At 34.1% G+C, this 19,855-nt stretch overlaps 1 protein-coding gene across 5 annotated transcripts in view; it reads right to left on the bottom strand.

Annotated features, from left to right (window-relative positions):
* Positions 1-475: 475 nt before the first annotated feature.
* RCOR3 (REST corepressor 3) overlaps positions 476-19,855 on the bottom strand; it is a 48,344-nt gene continuing 28,964 nt past the window's right edge. For 3 of the 5 annotated variants that reach the window (XM_032466414.1, XM_032466415.1, XM_032466418.1), the window contains exons 10-12: positions 12,198-12,255; positions 3,558-3,799; positions 476-3,087 (exon numbers count right to left, since the gene is read on the bottom strand). In XM_032466414.1, coding sequence (XP_032322305.1) covers positions 2,743-3,087; positions 3,558-3,799; positions 12,198-12,255 — 645 coding nt within the window. In that variant the 3' untranslated portion in view covers positions 476-2,742. The remainder of the gene's footprint in view (positions 3,088-3,557; positions 3,800-12,197; positions 12,256-19,855) is intronic. The other 2 variants (XM_032466416.1, XM_032466417.1) reach the window with 1 other exon arrangement.

Raw genomic sequence — 19,855 nt, 5'->3', positions numbered from 1 at the left:
GTACTTGCAACATTCTTAATATATTTGAAAATCATGACTGTCAGGTTTTTTTGCTTGTTTTCTGTATCTATTCCTAAAAAGAATGTAGGCCTATATTAAGACAGAATTTGACATTCTTTCATCTTTATTTTACAAATATTTTACTTAATTATAAGATTATTAAGAAAATGTTTTGATCATAACCTACCTTTTACCTCCATCCATATTACACTGGAATTAAATCATATAGAAAAATATTTTTTTCATTAATATTACCAGATGTATCAAGAGCATGATTTATTTTTAGTTATGTAGTGAAAAAAATACTTGGGTGTAGATTAAAAAAATGATAACCTTGAGATTAATTAATGAAATGGTCCTTAAAAGATTTCTAGGTTTTGCTTTTTTTTTTATAAAAATCAGTATTTAAATTTTCACAGTGAAGAGGCCCTAAATTCTCCATACAGCATGAAATTATATAAAGATAGAAGACATAGACATCTTTAACTCTTTAATCCTTTGATTAAGCAGCAAGCATATCACTCTTCCAGGCCAAACACTGCTTAAACAAAAAAGAAAATGATGACGTGCAAAATATTTACAAAATATGCAAAGCACACGATAAAAGACATCTCACTATATACATGGGTCATATTACTAATGGAGCTAAGATTTTTTCCTACTGTGTGCTCTAGTGTACGTAAATCAAATTACAGCACATCCCTCAGATACAGCACCTTTGCCCATGGTTGGGGTAGAACAGATTTCAAATGAATCACAATATACTTAACAGCTGGACAGAGGCTGGCACTGACCAACTTGACTGACGTGTCCCACATACTGTATACTGAAGGTCTACTGACAAGAGACAAGACAATAAAAGCTGTCTAGTATGCACATATGCAAGACAATCTGAATACTTTAAAAAATGCTTTAGATATTTTCCTTTAAGATATATAACTGTCCCCTGTGGCTTTTAAAATAAAAGTAAGTATAAATTCTTGAGTATTACGAATTTTAAATCATAAGATGATCCAACGAGAAAGAAAGAACACACCCTGGAAAAAGGTTTAGATTACACCAGAACTTAAGGTCCTTATGGAAATAAGTGGTCTAAACGTCAAAATTAAAACTAATCAGTGGATTTGTTTGCAGCTCTTTAATGCTTTACAGCAAAAGGTAGGGACTATTTTTCCAATATTTGGGAAATATATGACATCTCAGAATAGAAATCAGGACCTTAGATGCTGACTATTTCATGTAACAGCCTTAAATGTGAGGAGAATGTGAATGTGCAAACATTTAGCTTAAGTTCCACTAGTATAGTAATCTAAGTGATCTGTCCCTTTGCACAGGTCATGATTCCAATATGAAATAATTGTATCAAAAATATTAATAATACATTGTTGAAATACTATCACTTGTAAAATATTCTTTGTAGGTGCTTAATGATTATGTGTTGCGTTAAGAAGTCTTTAGTTTTTCTGTTTGTTTGTTTCTTTATAAAAAGGGGTCTCAGCATTTTAAGTTAACAGCACAATTGTGACAATATACTGATACATCTTTAGATAACACAGAACAAATTCTTAAATTTATTTTATGAAGTAATGTTGATGATTTAACCCTAAACCAAACCCACGAGTACAGGTCGGCTGCAAGGAATACACAAATGTACTCAAATAGTACAATAGAGATTTACCAAGAAAACATCTTTTATATTAAATGCAGACCATATTAATAAGTATGAGGGCAATTTTAAGTTCAGAATCTAAACATAAAAAGGGTATCGTAAATAAATGCTTCCATAACCACTATTTCCACATAACTGACAAAATATAATTCTCTTCTAAAGTCCCCAAATGTAGGCAACTACTAGTTAAAAGCAGATAGCATTTAGAAACATTTAAAAAAAATCAAAATTAACTTCATTTTCAAGGAACTTAAAGACATTGTACTTTAACAAATTAAGTCCTCATCTGTAGCTAAAATTCTTATTCTGATCCTCTTATCACTGACAGATGGCGGGTCAATGACCTTTAAGCAAGGACTTGCACTAGGACCCTAAACTGTATGTTAAAGGATTAATCGGTTCAGTACATTCTTTATGGTTTCATATAATTGCTTTGCAATTGATTAAATTGCTTTCTTTTAAAGGAATATATTTAAATTCCTTTAGAAAAAAAAAGCAAGATTTTTTGAAAAAGGGATATATAGCTATAATTTCTTAAATATGCATTAAATGAACATATGTCAAAATCTGAAATGCAGGCTATTTATTCTTGCACTCCTAACATAGGAAAATGTTGTTAAAATTAAATTAAAGAAAAAAGAGAAAAAGTCAAACATCCTTAACTTAGGAAACTTAAAGGAGTTTTCACAATTCCTAAGTCAATATTCCTGTACTAAGAGCCTTGACTATGAAGAGGCAGGAATATAAAGATTCTCAATAAAATAAATACAGTAAAAACAAAACAAAAAAACCTTGGTATATAGAATACTTAATCTTTTTTTTCCTTTAATGAGATCATGTCGCTGAATGTATACTCTAGAAAGGAGGCTAACTGTAGGCTTTCTGTTGTATTTCATTTCAGTTGCACGAACTAAAAAATTTCTCAGACATCCACTTATGCTAGCCCACTGCCACAAAACTAGGTCGTAGCCTCAGTATCTAGGAAGGATGATTCTTTCTTCTTTTGCATCAGTCAGATGAGCATTGGTATAATGATGGGGTGAAAAGTTACTGCAGCTCTGTCCAATTTAATTTTAGTGCAGTGAGGACTGTGAATCTGTCTGAATTCCGATAAGTGATGGTGGCTGTTGACCACCAACCGTGGACAACACTGGTCTCGGGTTTAGACGGGGCGGCATAGAATTAGCAGGGCGAATGAGAGGTGGTGGAGGCTGATTTAAAGTTGGCCGGGGCTGGATAAACCGAGCCTGCTGCTGGAGTGGAGGAGGCTGCCGGTGAAGAGCAGGGGCAGCAGGCAGTGTTGGACGAAGAAGTGGTGGAGGCTGGTTCAGAGTGGCAATGGGGGCTGTTGGTGTTGGAGTGGATGATGGGGCAGGAGGTGATGGACCCAGAGTCCGAGGAGCCTGTGGGGTCTGTGCCTAGAGGTGAAGAAACAAAAATACATGTATGAGATGATAGTTCCTAATGAACTTAATACAATATAGTTTGGGCTGTCACAGGAAAAACAAAACAAATCAAAACAAAACAAAAACAACACCAGTGTTTTTTGGAAGCACAAGCTTCTTTTATTTTAAACAAAACAAAACAAAAACCCAAAAACCGAAAAAGCAACGAAGCTACCAAACAGGCATCTTTATTAGTAAACAGCTTAACACTGGAAAAAAAAAAAAAAAAGACTATGAAAGAACAATACACTCTCCATTCTTCTAGGATCAGAACTCAGCATGTCATTATGACTTAGGAGTCACGAGAGATGCACCTCTGAGTAAGTGTATTGTCAACCTTTCATGCTCATTCAGCCAGTCCTCTGACAATTAACCTTACAGACCACCACACAAAATGGTGATTCCTCAACTCATATTAGCTCAAATTCCATACACAAACACACCTCCTCTTCTTCATCAGTGCTCTTCCCTGATGGCACATTAGAAGCACTTTTTGTCTCCTCCCCTAAAGCAGAAGCATCACCATTAGAAGCCTGGGTTCCTTGTTCTGCTTCCCATTCCTGCAATACCTCCTCTAAGTTAAACCGACGCCTGTAGTTTACAAAGAAGTTCTTCACTTGGCCAACAGTCTTGTTGCCAATTACATCTGCAATAGCTTGAAAATCTTTACCATATTTGCGGACACCTGGAAGGCAAAGTAAATAATACACCTGTGAAGGATCAATAAGGAGAGCTGTGTGTACTATACATCATGCACACACAAAGATACCAGCAATGAAAATCCTTTCTGATAAACTCTGCTCATTTCTCAGTTCTGAGATAGAGGCTAAGATATCAGGGTCACAGATGAAAACTATCAATTATCATGTCATCGAGCCAGCTACTTGCCTTCAACTGAACAATCAGAAACTTACCATTGTTTACATACTCAGTTATTTTCTCCAATCCTTTCTTGAACTCTCAAATACAGTCCATTTATTGTAAAGCATTGAATTCTTTGTTCCATCCTCAATTCCACATTCATTTATTTCCCTAGTAGCCAGTCACCTAAATTTGAGCAACACCGTTTGTAAACAAAGCTGGATGGGAATGAACCATCTCTTTAATCCCCTCAATGGACTGAGCAGGTAGTCTCAGGGTTCCCCCATTAAGAAAAGCATTGTAATTTTGGTCTTAACACCAACTTCAACATAATTACTTGCCTATCTCACCAGGTACCAATGAACAGAAATGAGCTAAGAATTTAAATACAAAAAGCAGGAGAATCATCACAACCTAATGGACAAAAAAAGGGGAGCTATTTTTCAGCCTGTTGGATTTTAACTCATCTAACAGTCCTAAACAGTGTATTTATGAAGGATTCCCAGCTATGCTCTGCAGCCTGAAGACTTAGGTGATAGTAATGACGATTTGTAGACACTCATGCTGATCATCACTACCTTAAATTTAAGAAGGATTGTACTTTCAGTTATTTAAAAACCTAACTTTTCATTATGGAAATTTTATTAGAATGAAGGATAATATTTGATTTACAAACTTGAGATTGTCAATTATGCTACAGAATTTTAAATGACCTTATATAATCAGATGGATAATCATTTGTTCTTAAGGGAATTCTAAAAGAAGTTCAATGACTCATTCTAGAAAGAGATGATGCACTTAGCTCAAAATATAAAAGCTGTCAAAATTTTGATTTTTACAATTTGATAACTGTTTTTTAAAATACCAGAAAAATAGTAACTTACTAATTAGAGATGAGAAAGGAGAAAAAAAATACTGATGTTTATATTGAAGTCCATAGTTTAACCTAAGCAGCCAGAAATATGGGGATTTAAATAAACTTAACATGTATACAATTACAGATGAAAGAATAATATAAGGATATTAGTACCTCAGCAGAAATGCTAGACATAGTCTTACTGATACCTATTTGGATGGTATACTTATTACATAAAAGCACCAGCATGATACAATATAACTCTTGTTTTTAAATTCTGTGTTTATTTTATATTAGAAACTTGGGAATAAGTATCTCATGCTACATTCAACTTGCTAGGCTTGACTCTACGGAGAATTCTTTTATCTTAATGCATTCTGGGTAGGAGGCCTGACATTATTAAGCTATAACCATATCCCACTGTTAATACAGTGTTTTGGGTTTGTAAACTATGTTCATTTGCTGTTCTCGAAGGGGAAAACATGCAGGACAACAAAAGTAATAATGCTACTTAAGCATTGTGTACAACATTTTGGCAACATAAATGAATTTATATTCTCTTAAATCCATGAGCTGATTTCCAGTTTGAATTTCATAACTGAGTATAAATTTTAATGGTGACTAGGTTCCACCGAGGGTTTATCTGGCTGTACAAACCCAAGGTCATTTCATATGAAGAATAACTGCTATATACTCAAGTACTTCTCTCCTACTTTGGAAAACGGCAACTCAACTTGTGATGACTGCACTGAAAAACAAATACTAATTAGAAATCACAGAATAATTTTCATAAGGGATATTTAATTTACATTCTAGAAATGACCAAACCTACTGAATACACGAGTTTAGACATGAAAACCTTAAATAAATCTAGAATTAGATCTTCTATATTCTTAGCAAGAAGTCACATTAAGAGTAACTCTGATTCCAAGTCTGATGATATTACAACCCTCCAAACACCTATTTGTTTAGCAAAATATGTTCCAAAACCTACCACTAAGCTGTCCCCACATCTGACTCCATTACTGTCCCCTCTTCTTCTGACTTTTTTTTGTGTGTGTGGTCTTTCACTTTATTTTCTCTTGCTTGTCATTAATATTGTTGCATTTTCAGAATTACATGCCCCCAAACCAAAACTACTTCCTATAGGAACTTTAGTTTACCCAGATACTTTGGATGTCAAGGGTTTTCTTCAGGTCACTAGGTAAGTTTGTTATTAACTTGCATAACCCGGTCTTGTACCAACCACTTTGCAAAATCTGAAGGCTCAGATCACACTGCAGACCTCTGTAGTCTGGCTAAGGATCTCAGTCACATCCTGAGAATAAGTGGGCCCAAATGTTATTGCCCTTAACCTTGCAGGATGGCTGGGCCAGGTATAGGCTAGCTAGAGCTCCTTGGCAGTCTCCCCTGGACAAACAGCAGCGTTATAGGTCTGCCTCGGTGTGTTATGACAAATCCCATAATATTCTCTGTGTGCCACGATGTGAAGAAGATTGGAAAGTACGATCCCATGGAACACAAACTACCATCAGCATTACCACAATGCTGAATGCACAGAAACTGCTCAGGAAATACAATAGCTTTTTCTTTCCTACGGGGCTTCATTCTACGTTTCTTCCCCAGGCTACAAGAGTCACACGTGGCTGACTTCTTTATCACTTTTACACTCCCATGACTTCGGTCAACAGGATATTTTGGCTAGAAGGTGGAATTCTTAAGCTCTGTACTATGGCTGTAACTGAAGACTTAACAGGACTGACTCCTTCAAAAGAATCCCCAGCTAGGCATCTGGAGAACACAGCAGGGTAGCAGTGCTGAGCAACTAAACTAACAACCTATGATATCAGAGCTAATTTAGTTACAACTTGTATCTAGGAGAGGGGCGGTCCATTCTTTTTTCACAGTTTATTAAAAACAAGGTCCCTCGTATCTACAAGAATTGGTGCTAGGATGACTTAGGAAGTTCTTACTACAAAATCTGAAATTTTTCCTTCTTCATTTTCATCATTAAATACTGTAGGTATGAGAATTGTGCTCTGCTTTAAAAGATGTCTGCCTTGATAAAAATAAGAAACACATAAAATGGGAATGCTAATATTAATGACCTTGAAAACCCAAATTTGTATTTTAAATGATGGATCAACTTTTCACGGATTTCTTCAATAAATAAAATTTTGTGTTCTGAATCATATCCCATATCACAGGCTGAATCAATAAAGTAATACCGTGACACAGTATCACAACAATTCCTAATTAGTAACTCATGGGGAGTACTATCTCTATGACTTTTGATTAAGTGACATTTCACTAAAGGAATCAAAAAGTAAACAGGTCAAAACCATCTAATCACTCTATCTCATTATGAAATAACAAAGAAATACAGAACACTTTTTAACTCTCACAAAAAAAAAAAAAAAAAAAAAAGGCCCAAGGTCATCTGAATGACTTCTCAGCAAGGGAGTCAAATACAATGATTAAATCTCTCTCTCTCTCTGAAAATGTAAAAGGTTTGGGTCCACCTGAACCATTAGTTTTAAATTAAACTTCTGACCTTTATGGCAAGAGGTCAGTTTTCAGTGGGGGGAAAACAAAACAAAACAAACTTCAGAGAACCCTGGAAGAGGGAAATTAAATATTTCCCAGGGAGAGGAAAAAATTGTTTTCAATTTTCTAGATTTCATTTGAAAGTTACAATGAAACAACGTGGCTTCTACACTGGCAGATGATGCCTTATAATCTTTATAAATATGTAATCTTTATAAACATGTACTTTTAAAGTTCTGTTTGAGAATTAACATATAAATATAATTTACTAGGATAGTATGTTATCATTACATTTTATGAAAGTCCACATTTTCCAATCATTATTCTATATTACCCAACCAAAAAAAAAAAAATTCGTATTTTTAGAGTTTTGGCTAGTAAGACAGTAACTTCAGGAGCATTTGTAAATTGGTGTTTCCCAACCCTGGACAAGGAATTTAGACTCTTTTTTCCTTAGATAGAAGGGATATTATAAATCTGCTTTTGGTACATTTAAAAAGTTATTTTTAAAATCTGACTTTGGACTACAAAAAAAAAAAGCCAAATATTATAGTGGCAAGGCTACTTGTAGGTCTATGTAATGAAAATCTGGGGGATATTTTTTCCTGCTTCTTATAGCAAAATGTCTTAAAGTGAGCATGAACTTAGTATAATTGGGAAATGTTAATTTTTGAAAAATCTATTTTTGAAATAAGAACATAGTGACATCTAGAAACTCCCAGTGATATGGCCTTTTCCTATCAATAAGAGATTAATTTTAAACTCAAATCATTTAGAAACATGAATTTCTACCTCCTGTAAATCTCTTCAAGAATCCATATTAAAGAAGGTAATAAAGATATCAACAGCAGTGGGACAGTGGTGCATCTGAGCAAGGACTAAAGTCAAAATCATATATTTCCTTTCCAATGCCTAAATTTTCTGTTCTGAACCCTCCCATTTTCCTTGCTGCAAGTTAAATTCCATCCCAGAAACGTTGTCAATTTTGAATCATTAATAATTTGAAGCAAGTTTACCAGAGGGCTGACATTTATACTTTTCGGCCTCCATTCTTAGGCTACCTGCTATAACTGAAGAAACTCTCTAATGCAAAAAGATGCCTTTTAGATGGGAAGTATGACTCTAACTCCAAATTCCTTTTGATCATGTACTGGATTACAATCCTTATATCTTAAATCAACTGCCAAATCTCCTTTACCCCCCTACTTTAGGGAACATTCTAGCTTTTTTAAAAATAGGAGGTAAAATTAGAAAGAAGACAATTTCTAGACTTGCAACTTCATTTCTCCTAAAAAGGAATGAATGTATAAACTACAGGGAGAGAAGGTAACATTTAACTGTAAGCGTAACTGACTTGAACATAGTTCTGTCATTTCCTGTTTTATATGAGAAGGCAGGCAATATGAAAAAAAAAAGTAAAATTTAAAGTTGACATCTTGATAAAATAGAAAAATTCTTTTGTTGTTGTTTATCCTAATATAGCACAAATATTTTAGTTGGGGAGCATACTGGTTTTTTTTTTTTAACCACATGACTATGAAATGAATACATTTAGGAGGAGACTTAAAAACATCAAATATTGTATACCTTCTGTGCCTATATACTTTAAAGAGTGGATGTTTTGCACTATCATTTAAACGTATTGTTATTTTCTTGAAAACAGCTAGTAATTGCTCCATTTTACATGGAAAAAAATACTCCTAGAATCTAATTCTTTTCTTAATTCTTGCTTAATAAGGAACATTTATCATATGACTATCAAGATTGATTTTAGGATAATTTCTAAACACCATAGATTAGGAAAAAATATTTATATATATGACACAAGCTATAAACAGACTATAATTGGTCTTACTGTTAACTTGTTATAATAGAAAATTTAGATACTCAAAGCTGGAACAGATTACAGAAACTGTAGAAATATCTTTCTTGACAAGTATTTTAAGAGGATTAAATTAAAAGCATTTACAATATCCCACTTGGGGACCCTTAAAGAATGTTCCTGAAGTTATGACACAGCTAGAATTAAATTAACATAATAAAGTGATAGATTATACAAGTATAAGCAGACATTCATATCTGGTCTGAGTATGATTTTGCCCCCTTCCAAATAAGGAAGAAGGAAGGGAAAATAGCTTATTTATTTACTTAAATATTTGTTGTTAAAATAATATTTATTTGTTTATTTAAATATCTACTCTTTAAATGGTTAGTACTTAATTAACAATAATATGAGTAGATGCGAAGTAAAGTGGGAAATAACATTTATTTAACAGCAGAGTTATAAATCTCACCAGTGACACCAGAGTCAGTATTTCTCTCTCTAGGTCACAGTAATAATCAACTATGAGCAAGATAAAACATGGAACAAATGAATATCAATTCAGAATATATATGTAAAATATCTTGAATATAAAATACTACATAAATTAAAACATGTTAATATCAAGACATAAGTGATTAAAACTGAAGTGGCTTTAAGAATAAAGGCTAATGATAAAGATTAAAAAGAAGGAAAAACAAAACAAAAAAACCCAAAAACAATAGCCTGCTACGATAAGTACTTCTGGATAGCAAATTATACATGTTAAAATAAAAGCTGCAATTATGTATCTTAACCACAATGGGACTCAGGTACAGGTGACATTGCTATGATTACACTGTTTATAAGACACACTTCTGAGCATTATATAAATATGTGGGCATACAGGGCAAAATTGGCACTTCTCCCTAAAAATTACTATTTTGGACACAAACAGCTTTATATTGTTTTATTCTATGTAACAAAAACAAAAAGAAAAAACAAAAAACAAAAACAAAAACCCCTAAAAACTCAAAGTGAAAATAAAAATTGCACACAGAGTTAAAATACATAAATAAAAACAAAGACTTCAACATATTAAGATAGTGCTTTCAAAATCCTAAGAACATGAATATTTCCATACAAACTGCTGCATTAGTGTAATTTATTTAAGGATTACTTTTCAAATATGCATAAAAATATAATAGAGAATGTCCCTCAGAGGAGAGGAAATGTTTGATTATTTCTATTACTCCATTCCTACAATATTTATAAGCAGAGATAATGGCCACAAATATAGCTCAGTTCTACATGTACTATTGCCAATGTCCTTCCCTTGAATGAAGCTTTTCATAATATCCAACCCAGCCATAGGAGTCTACTACTTAAGTGGATCCTACCACTTAAAGCAGTCCTGCAGAACAATATCAAATCCTGAGTGCTGTACAGATAGAGAAAGATTAACACAGATTTCCTAGGTGATTCTCCTCAGAAAATCCTTTCACCGGCATAATTTCTTACACTATACTACAGGATTAGTACACTAACCTTTAAGCAACAGAATACTGGAAAACAGGGTTAAATTCTATAGGCTACTACAATGGAGGGAAACCAGCATTACATCGCCAAAGCAATGCCCACTCAAATAACCACGTTAGAGCTTAAGTCACAGTTCTAAACGAATATGAAACAGCCACTGAAAATACTAATTTTGTCATCAAAAATTTAAAGGGTCAGCTTCTAATTTTAAAACAATTATTGAACATTATAAACTGATTAAACTTCATCCTGATTCATTCAGAAACTTAGTTCTACAATTATAGATGTGCCTAATGCACACTGACACCCTGCCTCCATAGGATCAAGCATTTCTACTTATGAAATGACTGTGCTGTGCTGTAAAGGCCAAAGGGAAGGTCGACATTATCCTGCTGGCACTCTCCTGTGACATTTTCAAATCACACTGGGTGGGTAATTCTTACTCTAATTCAAACTGCGGAGTCTTATATTAATCAATCTTTAACTACATTATTCTCACATCCGAATGATACTTGCACAGCATTCTTGAGTTAAATATGTTCTCTATGTTTGAATACTTGGAAATATTTTCAAAGGTATACTTATATTTCACTGGGGCCCACCTCTCTTACAGTACTTAACCCAGATGAAAAAAGCTATTAGTACTCAACACAGGGCTCAGCCAGGAAGAAACAAATTATAGACCAATTTAAATTACAGAATCAGTCCTGCAGATAGTTTATCTTGAAAGGAAAAGAAAATCTACAGCACTGAATTAAAATATACAATGTGCCCTTCCTTAAGTAATTCAAACATGAAAATATCCAGGTTTATTATGCTTTCAATTTGCCCATGCGTATTCATATTACAAAGTGTTCTGCATACAACTCAAAGTATTCTTATAAATAGTGCATTTAAAATGCTACATATATATACATACATATACACATATATATGAACACTTAATGTATCTCTTATGTCTCTTTTGTTTAAATATATATATAGATATTTAAAGTCAGGTTTCAAAGCATTCAGTGGCATATCTCTTAAGTAAGTTATGGTACACCGAAAGTTAAACATCATTAGTAATTTCAGTATCTGACATTTATTAAATAAAGTATACAGAGTAATCAGAGAAAACAGAAACACATAATAGTTTTTGCTTTTAACGATGAGTTACTGCCTGATACAGTAAGAATGAACCCAATTGCAAGAACACTGAAGCAAAGGCAGCGAGAGATCATATGACCTGTTCAAGCTTGTCATCATCATTTATTTAGTGCTGAGAAAGTGTTACGTGCTGTTCAGGACCCAAAATGCACATAGGCTCAGTATGTCACATCCATAAGTACAAAACAGAATTCCTGGTCACCAGGACTTTGTGGTGAACACAAGACCCCTTTCTTGATCGTTTCTAAAGGAAGGGAAGAACTATGGTAGTCACCTTTCATGACAAGTTAAATAATTATTAACAACAATAACTGCTTATCTTTAATATACCTTGCACTGCTAGAAGCTGCTCCTCTGTGGTCCAACGGGCATTAATTTTCTGATTTGACTACAAAATTAAAGAGAAGTTTCCTAATGAGGATATGAAGACACACATTTTTCCAAAGTGCTTATTTTTTTAAACTTTTCACCAAATCACAAACATGAGATTACTAAAACTCTGATTTATGAAGATTTCATTTTTATAAGAATTTAAAAAATACATTGAGTTAACTTTTACCAACACAAAAAGATAATGAAAGGGAAATGTACCAATTTGGGAGAATGAACAACATTCACACTTACACTCTAGTCAGAGATATTAAAGCTGAGAAAATCTATTAGTCATCCATTTTCCAACCACAATGTTCCTATTATACATTATAGATGTTAATTTTAGCCTAGTTTTAAAAGTTTAAGAGACCTTATTTTTTTTAGAGAAGATCTGTGGCTCTCTCTAAAACGTCTTCTCTTCATATTAGACTAAACCCATCCTCATCCCATCAAAAATAATGTGTATAAATTAACATAAAACTGTAGATGAGGGATACATTCTAAAATATTTCTTTAAATTTCTGGAGCAGAAAGTGACCCACTATAAGAATAGTTCTTTCCTCCAAGACCTCCCATATTCCTCCCAATAATTTTGTTTAAAAAATTTCTAAATCTTAAACGATTTTTACTATGGCAGTAGTACAATATTTAACACTTAACCAAATTTCATTCGTGGACCCCCCTGCTTAGTAATCAAGGATCTCTGGCAGTAGACAGAGGGACAGATACAAGCATACCAGCGCATAGAGGGCTGCAGCAGAAACTGCCCAGCAAAGTGGCCAATGTGATGCATGCACATGCTGGGCAGAACAGGAAGGGTTCCTTTCAGAAGGGGTGCTTAGGTTTTATCTCATTTGTAGTCCTAGCAATAAGAGCTTCCACAGTACACAGAGGTTCTGGGTAACACCAACTGTCTCACCATGAGCGAAGAGGTATAGTAAGCACTTGGAAGAAAGAATGATACAAAAATTCAAAATTTAAAAAAAAAAAACCTGTTAGAGAAGAAAGGAAAAAATAAAGAAAGACCAAGAGTAAAGGGGGTAAAAACCTAAAACAGAAAGCACTGAATTCCAGATTATGAAGGGATTGTGAAGGGACTGCAAGGCCGGCCAGGCACACTGATAAGCCTCAAGGTCAGGATACTGGCAATGACGCAAAGGAGTAACAGTAAACAGGTGAAGAGAAAGAGGGGGGACATGACACACAGAAGCAGTAATAAGGGTGAACGAAGGCTGAAAAAGTAAAAAGAAAAAGGAAATGGCAGAGGAAAAACTAGAAAATTTAAACATATGTTCCCCCAAAGAGGAGTCAAAAGAATAGAGTAGGAGCTAATATTTGAGTTAATACCCAATCTGATGCTACCTTGGCTGTGAAAGATAGACAGAAGTCATCCTTGGTACCCAAGGATAACTGGTACTGGAACCTATTTAAAACAGGTCCAAATATTTCAGAGTAAAATGGTTAAAAAATAAAAGATTGATTGTAACTGAATCTGAAATATGAAACTACAAATGATTAGTTCATTAACAATGGTTATTGATTTCACTTATAGGTTTTAGTTTTATTTTTTGGCATACCATACAATGGTACAATATTCTCTAGCTTTGAAATTTACATCATGGGCATAGAATAGGTCATTTTTGTTTTGAAGCCTTCAACAGTTTTCTCAAGGATCCCTCTATGTTATTTAATTCATTCTTTTCTGAAGTGCTTGTCTGAGTCATCATCCTTTTTTCTTTGTTAGTTCTGCTAGTTACCCAACTGTCAACAATTCTGCAAGCAATTAAAGCCATTCTCTTGTACTTTCACAGTTTCACTAAGTTTCACATCTTTTGCAAGGCTTATAATTTCATTTGGGTTTGTGCTGTATTTGCATGAGAGTAACAGGGAAGGATGTTGCTGTGATGGATGGGAAAGATAACGGCTAGGGTTAATTAGGAAGAACTGGTGATTACAGCCTAATTTTATAGGTGCTCAATTCATTAGTGAATGTCTTCTTGTTTGGCAACTTTTGCTTCTCCATGTATCCCTTAGATTAATGAGCATCTGGATACTGAGGATCTCTTACAGTACTACAGTGCAAGCTGTCCTAGAGATTAAAGTTAGGATAAATGTAAAATGTATGTAAGGATATATTTTTAGAATACATGTAAAAAATTTGGCACAGTGTCTGAGCAAACAAATTAATGTTGATCAACCAATGTTTGTTAAACCTCAAGGGCAAAAACTGGACAAAAAGGTATCATTCGTGAAAAGGGAACAAAAGGTGAAAGAGACATAACAAGCACTATGAAGACTTATTTCCAGCTTACAAGTAAATCAGGAGATGGATGAGCACAAATAACTAGTATTAAAATTAAAATTACAGAGTATACTAGGGATTCAAAGATGAGAGGGAAAAGTCACAATGATTGGAATGGGGAAAAAGGAAAGTTGCAGGGGCTGGAGTTTGAGATGGGCTTAAGAACTGGAGAAGTTTCTGAAAGGCAAAAATGAGAAGGCATACCATGTATAGGGAACAACAAGATGTGTGTCAGGAAGAAGTGACAAGTAAGCCTGGAAGGTTGGTGATGTTTAACTAAACCAAAATACACTAAGGACTGCTTTGGGAAGGGCAGTAAGTATCAAGGTTGATGAGTTCACACTAGATTTAATAAGCAATTTTTGGGGGGGAGAGACTGGGGAGAAGAGTAGGATTACTAGCAGAGTAAGACTTTAAGCCTAGAAAGGTGAAAGAAGGGTGACGCTGTTACAACTGAAGTTAAGAAATGCTGATTTGGGAGATGTGGGAAGGCAAGGCTAACATGATGAATTTAACTTGGGATACACTGAAAATGAGCTATTAGGCAGGAGGCTAAAATAGATTCCTCTATTCAAATATATATATTTTTAAGTGTCTGGAAAATGTTTTATTTTCCAGGGAAAATAATGAAGTCACCTTATTCAGATACGAGGTTCTAAAACTAGGCTATGAATTTTTGTTTGTTTGTTTTCCTTTCAAAACTACTCTTGGAATTTTCTCACAAAGGTAGCCATGGAGATGGGCATAATCTCTCAAAGTCCACATAGCCAGTTTCTCCTTCAACACTGGAATGGGACACTAGTTTCTCAGTTAAATCCCAGATGGAGCCTTTGGCTCGAATCTAGGATAGTACTGAATGAAAAGTGTAAATAGTTATTTAAGTATTAGAACCTTGTTCAGTTAAAGGAAATGCTCAGGAGGCATGTGGATGAGAACACTGACTAAAGGAATGGTGGACTCACAGCTCCCTGCTCCTAACTGCTCACTCTGGGCACACACAGGATAACTGGAGTTCCGGCAGAACTGCCAGCACTACTGCACTTGCTATTACTAAACATAGTCTCTCTTTTTTCATCTGGCTGAATAGCTATGGTTGAATGTATGCCATTCAAATGTTCATATGATGTGACTTTAATATAGTGAAGTGACGAGACTGTATTTCCAAAAAGGAAAGAGAGAAATGAATTTTGAGGGTGAAACTTGGAGAATACCTTTACTATGTATAGAAGGAAAAACTACAGCTGAGAAGGGAAAATTAGTTATAAAAGAGAACATAACCTCTCAAAAGTTAAAGGAAGAAAGAAGTCATTATCTACGTGAAGGGCTCAGAAAAGGGCAAGGGGAATGAGTTAGAGCTGTGGAATTTGGTCGTTAGCACCAATGTTGTTAACCTTTAAGAAGCTTCAGTGAAAAAATGCAGAGGGGGAGTTGAAACTGAACGGAATTAAACAGTCTATGTGTGACAAAATGGAAACAGTGGAAGAGAGGGATGACTGAAGGAGAAATAGGATCAACATTTTTAAAATACATAGGATTCCTTTAAGTAACTGATTTTTATATTCTCTTGTAAACCCAAGAAACTTCGGTAGAGATTCATTTCACTTAAGTAAAGGACAACTAGAATGTATCTAGAAATCTAAAACTGTGTGGTAGTTACGGTTCGCTATGAGGTACCACTGAGAACATTCTTTTGCAGCAACCCCAGTCTGAAATACTGTTGTTTTTAAAATAATAAAATATTAATATAAAATAATACAGAATAGTAATAATAATGTAAAAAGCCCAAAGAGCCTTCAAGAACAATCTATGACATCCTTAGTGAATTCAACATCTTTACTATATCCTTTCCCTGCGAAATTAACTTGTCTTCACATCTTTCCCATTTTTGTCAGTAGTAGATTCATACTATCTCTGACTTGGAAGAGTTAGAAAAGGTTACCAAGTTCAACCTTCTTCCCAATGTTGAAAATTCCATCCAACATCCTTAATAAAAGGATGCCACACACCTATGCATGAAAACATCCACTTACGGGGAAATTTCCAGGTTTAGAGAGCACTCCTTTTGCAGTTTCCTCCTTCCTGGATTCATTAATCTCCTTGCCCCCTAACTACCTCCACCCAAAACAAATCAAAGCAAAAACAAGCACACACCACTACAACACTCTCACATACTTTCAAGGAGATAACATTAATCCCTACTTTGCAGTGTACTCTAGATTTATCACTTCCTATGCATTCCTACGACTACTACCTGACACTACCCAACACCCCTTTCCCATTTACTTATCACTCACACGCTTGATATTTTAGCAGCTAATAAGTTTCTAATTTATCTTGTATAACATTGCCAGGGTAAGTTTCCTAAAATTAAAACTTGTCATTATATCCCTCTTACATTAAAGAAGCTAAAGGGTTTTTCCCACTTCATTTTAAAGGCAAACTTCTCTTCTTAGCTTTCACAAAGAAATTTTGCTTTCACAATGGCCTTGCCCACTGATCTCTATCACAAAGAAGTCCCTGTTAAACTCAGACTTATTGACATCTCTCTCATACACCCTGTTCATTCATCCTCTGCAACCAAGTTTGCCTCCCAAGTAGACAATATGCTTCTTGAGAAAATAACGTTTTATACTTCCACTGAATTCTCAGTAGTAATTAGCACAACAATGAGCACATAATAAGTGCTCAGGGAATATCCAGTGCTTTTATTTTTCCCCATTGGATTTATATTTTGAATGTATCGCTCAACACAAAAACCACTGTTCACATTGTTCCTTCTACGTGCCCTTTTTGTATGTGTAAAAATCCTACTCATCCTTCAAACCTCACCTGAAACTTCCCCCTCCAGGAAGTCTTTCCTGATTATCCTGGTTGGAATGAATAATAACCACTTGTTTTCCTAAGCTCTTTACTTATAAATCAATCACATAACTAATTAGTTTGTCTTATAACATCTAGACTATAAGTTCTTTAAAAAAGCAGATGAAAAAATCTACCCTTCCTCATTTTTATGTGTCCCCTCTTCACCCTCTCCCACCACAGTGCCTAACACAGTGCCTCACATGAAATAGGTGATCAACAACTACTTAGAAAAGTGAATGGACTTTTTTCACCAATTTTTCCTCTAAATGAAAATAACAAATACAACCAAATGAATAAGTAGAACATCTCAGTAACTGTTTACTTCCAGTTGAGTTACATCATTTAGTTGTCTATTGTTTAAAGGGTTAATGAAATTCTTTACTAGGTATTAGGGAGAAACTTTTTAGGTTAGTTACTAGTGAAGCTAAAGGTAAGGGGACAGAGTACATGATTTTTCAAGGTCTTTACTTTGACTATTAATCTAGTACTTTGTTCTCCAGTGCAAAGCAATAGGAATAATATGATAAATATAAATATATTCTGGGTATTTTCTAGATAATAAAACATATACATTTTCCAAGTTATGCGAGTTCAATAAATCAACCTCAAATATACAAACCTCAATGTACGAATGGTAGAGTGTTAAGATTTTGGTTGTTTCATTTTGATCATTATTTTTATTATAAACCAAGAGATGTAATAAATGTTTGATAATTTCTAACCCAAGAAATGCATTTAAATGTGGGAATCTTATATATACTTTTACTATTATATGAAAACTTACAAAAGTAAAAGGCAGCATGATATTAATCCAGGACTTCACATGTACTCTAAGAATCTGAAATATAGCCAGAGTTTCACTGTTTACTAGATGTGATCTTGATCAAGTCAGTTAAACTCTGAGGCCCAGGTTCCTCATGTAAAATCACAGTATTTCCTTCATCTACTTCCCTGCATTTATGTGAGCATCAAACAAGGCAGCAAACAGGAGAGTTAAAATGCTGCTACTGCACTTTCACACCTTATTTACATAATGTTAATGAGTGAGACTATTCTGCAATTTTCTGGAATATTTGAGAGGAGAATCTCATTTCCTTGAAAATTTGGTAGACTTTTTCTGTAAAGTTGTCTCAGTCTGTTTTCTTATGAGAAAAATATTAATTGTTCCTCCATTTACTTAATGGTTATAAATCATTCAGTTTTCTCTCTTTTTAAGACAATTTTGGTAAGACATATTTTCCTAGGAATTGCTAAGTTTTGCTTAAATTTTCAAACTGACTGGCATAAAAATTCTTCGAGATACCCCCATAATGTTTTCAATGTTGCTGTATTTTTTATTTAATTTGTAAATTATGAAATTACAGGTATGTTAAGTTTTTTGCTTCTATGCATTTTAATAATGATTACGTTAATTTCAATACAAAATTTAAAATAATTTTGGTTGCAATAAATAACAAAATAAAGTAGTATTCTTTGTATTACGTTGTCTTTACTTAAATGTCACCAGAATGTTTGTGAATAGAATACTGGTAGGTTTGGAATGAGATAATAGTCTATGTATATTCCATTCTTTTCCATTACCTAACCTTCTTGAAAGAGATTATTCAAAACAAACAAACAAAAACAACTTGTTTCATAATGATTTTTCCTTTCTGAAAGATTCTAATGAGCAAGGTAGCACATGGTGCATTAGGTCTGAAGCACTACTCTTCTGTCTCCCCCCAGCCCCTCATACATATTTCATTTGTATATATTTCAGTCAACCTGTGATTTGGGGGGAAAACATCCCATTAAGACCAAGTAGGATTCTTTGCTTATTACATACATAGCAAGGCAAGTTCAGGATATGAAGCATAAGACAGAAGTCTTAAAAAAGAGAGAGAGGGAAAAGAGAAAAGATTTTATAATAGAAACTTCTGTAAAAAGATTTGATTGGACTTTATAAGCATTTAAGTACTACCTTAGTCACAAATATCAAAAACATATCAAGTTTTAGCTGAAGTACAAGTAAGACTTGAGAAAGTGGTCAATCTATATCTTGTTTTAGGATTTCATATTTTCTGGAACATGAGTACAAGAATGTAGGTCCACATTCTAAAATTCTAGTTGGAAACCTGAGCCAAAAGACAAATATCCAAAATTAAATTTTGTTAAACCTGTTAAAATGAGCTCTTTTTCTTGTGATCTTTTTCTTCCTGTGTTACCAATTTACACAGTAGAAAGGGCTTTGAACAAACATTGCTACAGACCCAAACATGTACTGGACTATTCATCAGTAGCCTTCTAGTTTCACATGCGCTGGACCGACCAGTATAGCTATTTTCCCTAATCACTTTGATATGAAGTGCTAAGGGCAGGAAAGAAATGATTTAACTTAAATCACTAGACAAGTCTCAAAAGACTATCTAAATGACAAAATAGAGACATAATAAATTATCCACATTATGAAACC

The sequence above is a fragment of the Camelus ferus genome, chromosome 23, assembly GCF_009834535.1.
Source record: "Camelus ferus isolate YT-003-E chromosome 23, BCGSAC_Cfer_1.0, whole genome shotgun sequence".
Classification (NCBI taxonomy): domain Eukaryota; kingdom Metazoa; phylum Chordata; class Mammalia; order Artiodactyla; family Camelidae; genus Camelus; species Camelus ferus.
Note: the sequence above shows the minus strand (reverse complement) of the source record. Positions and strands in the feature narration are given on the sequence as shown.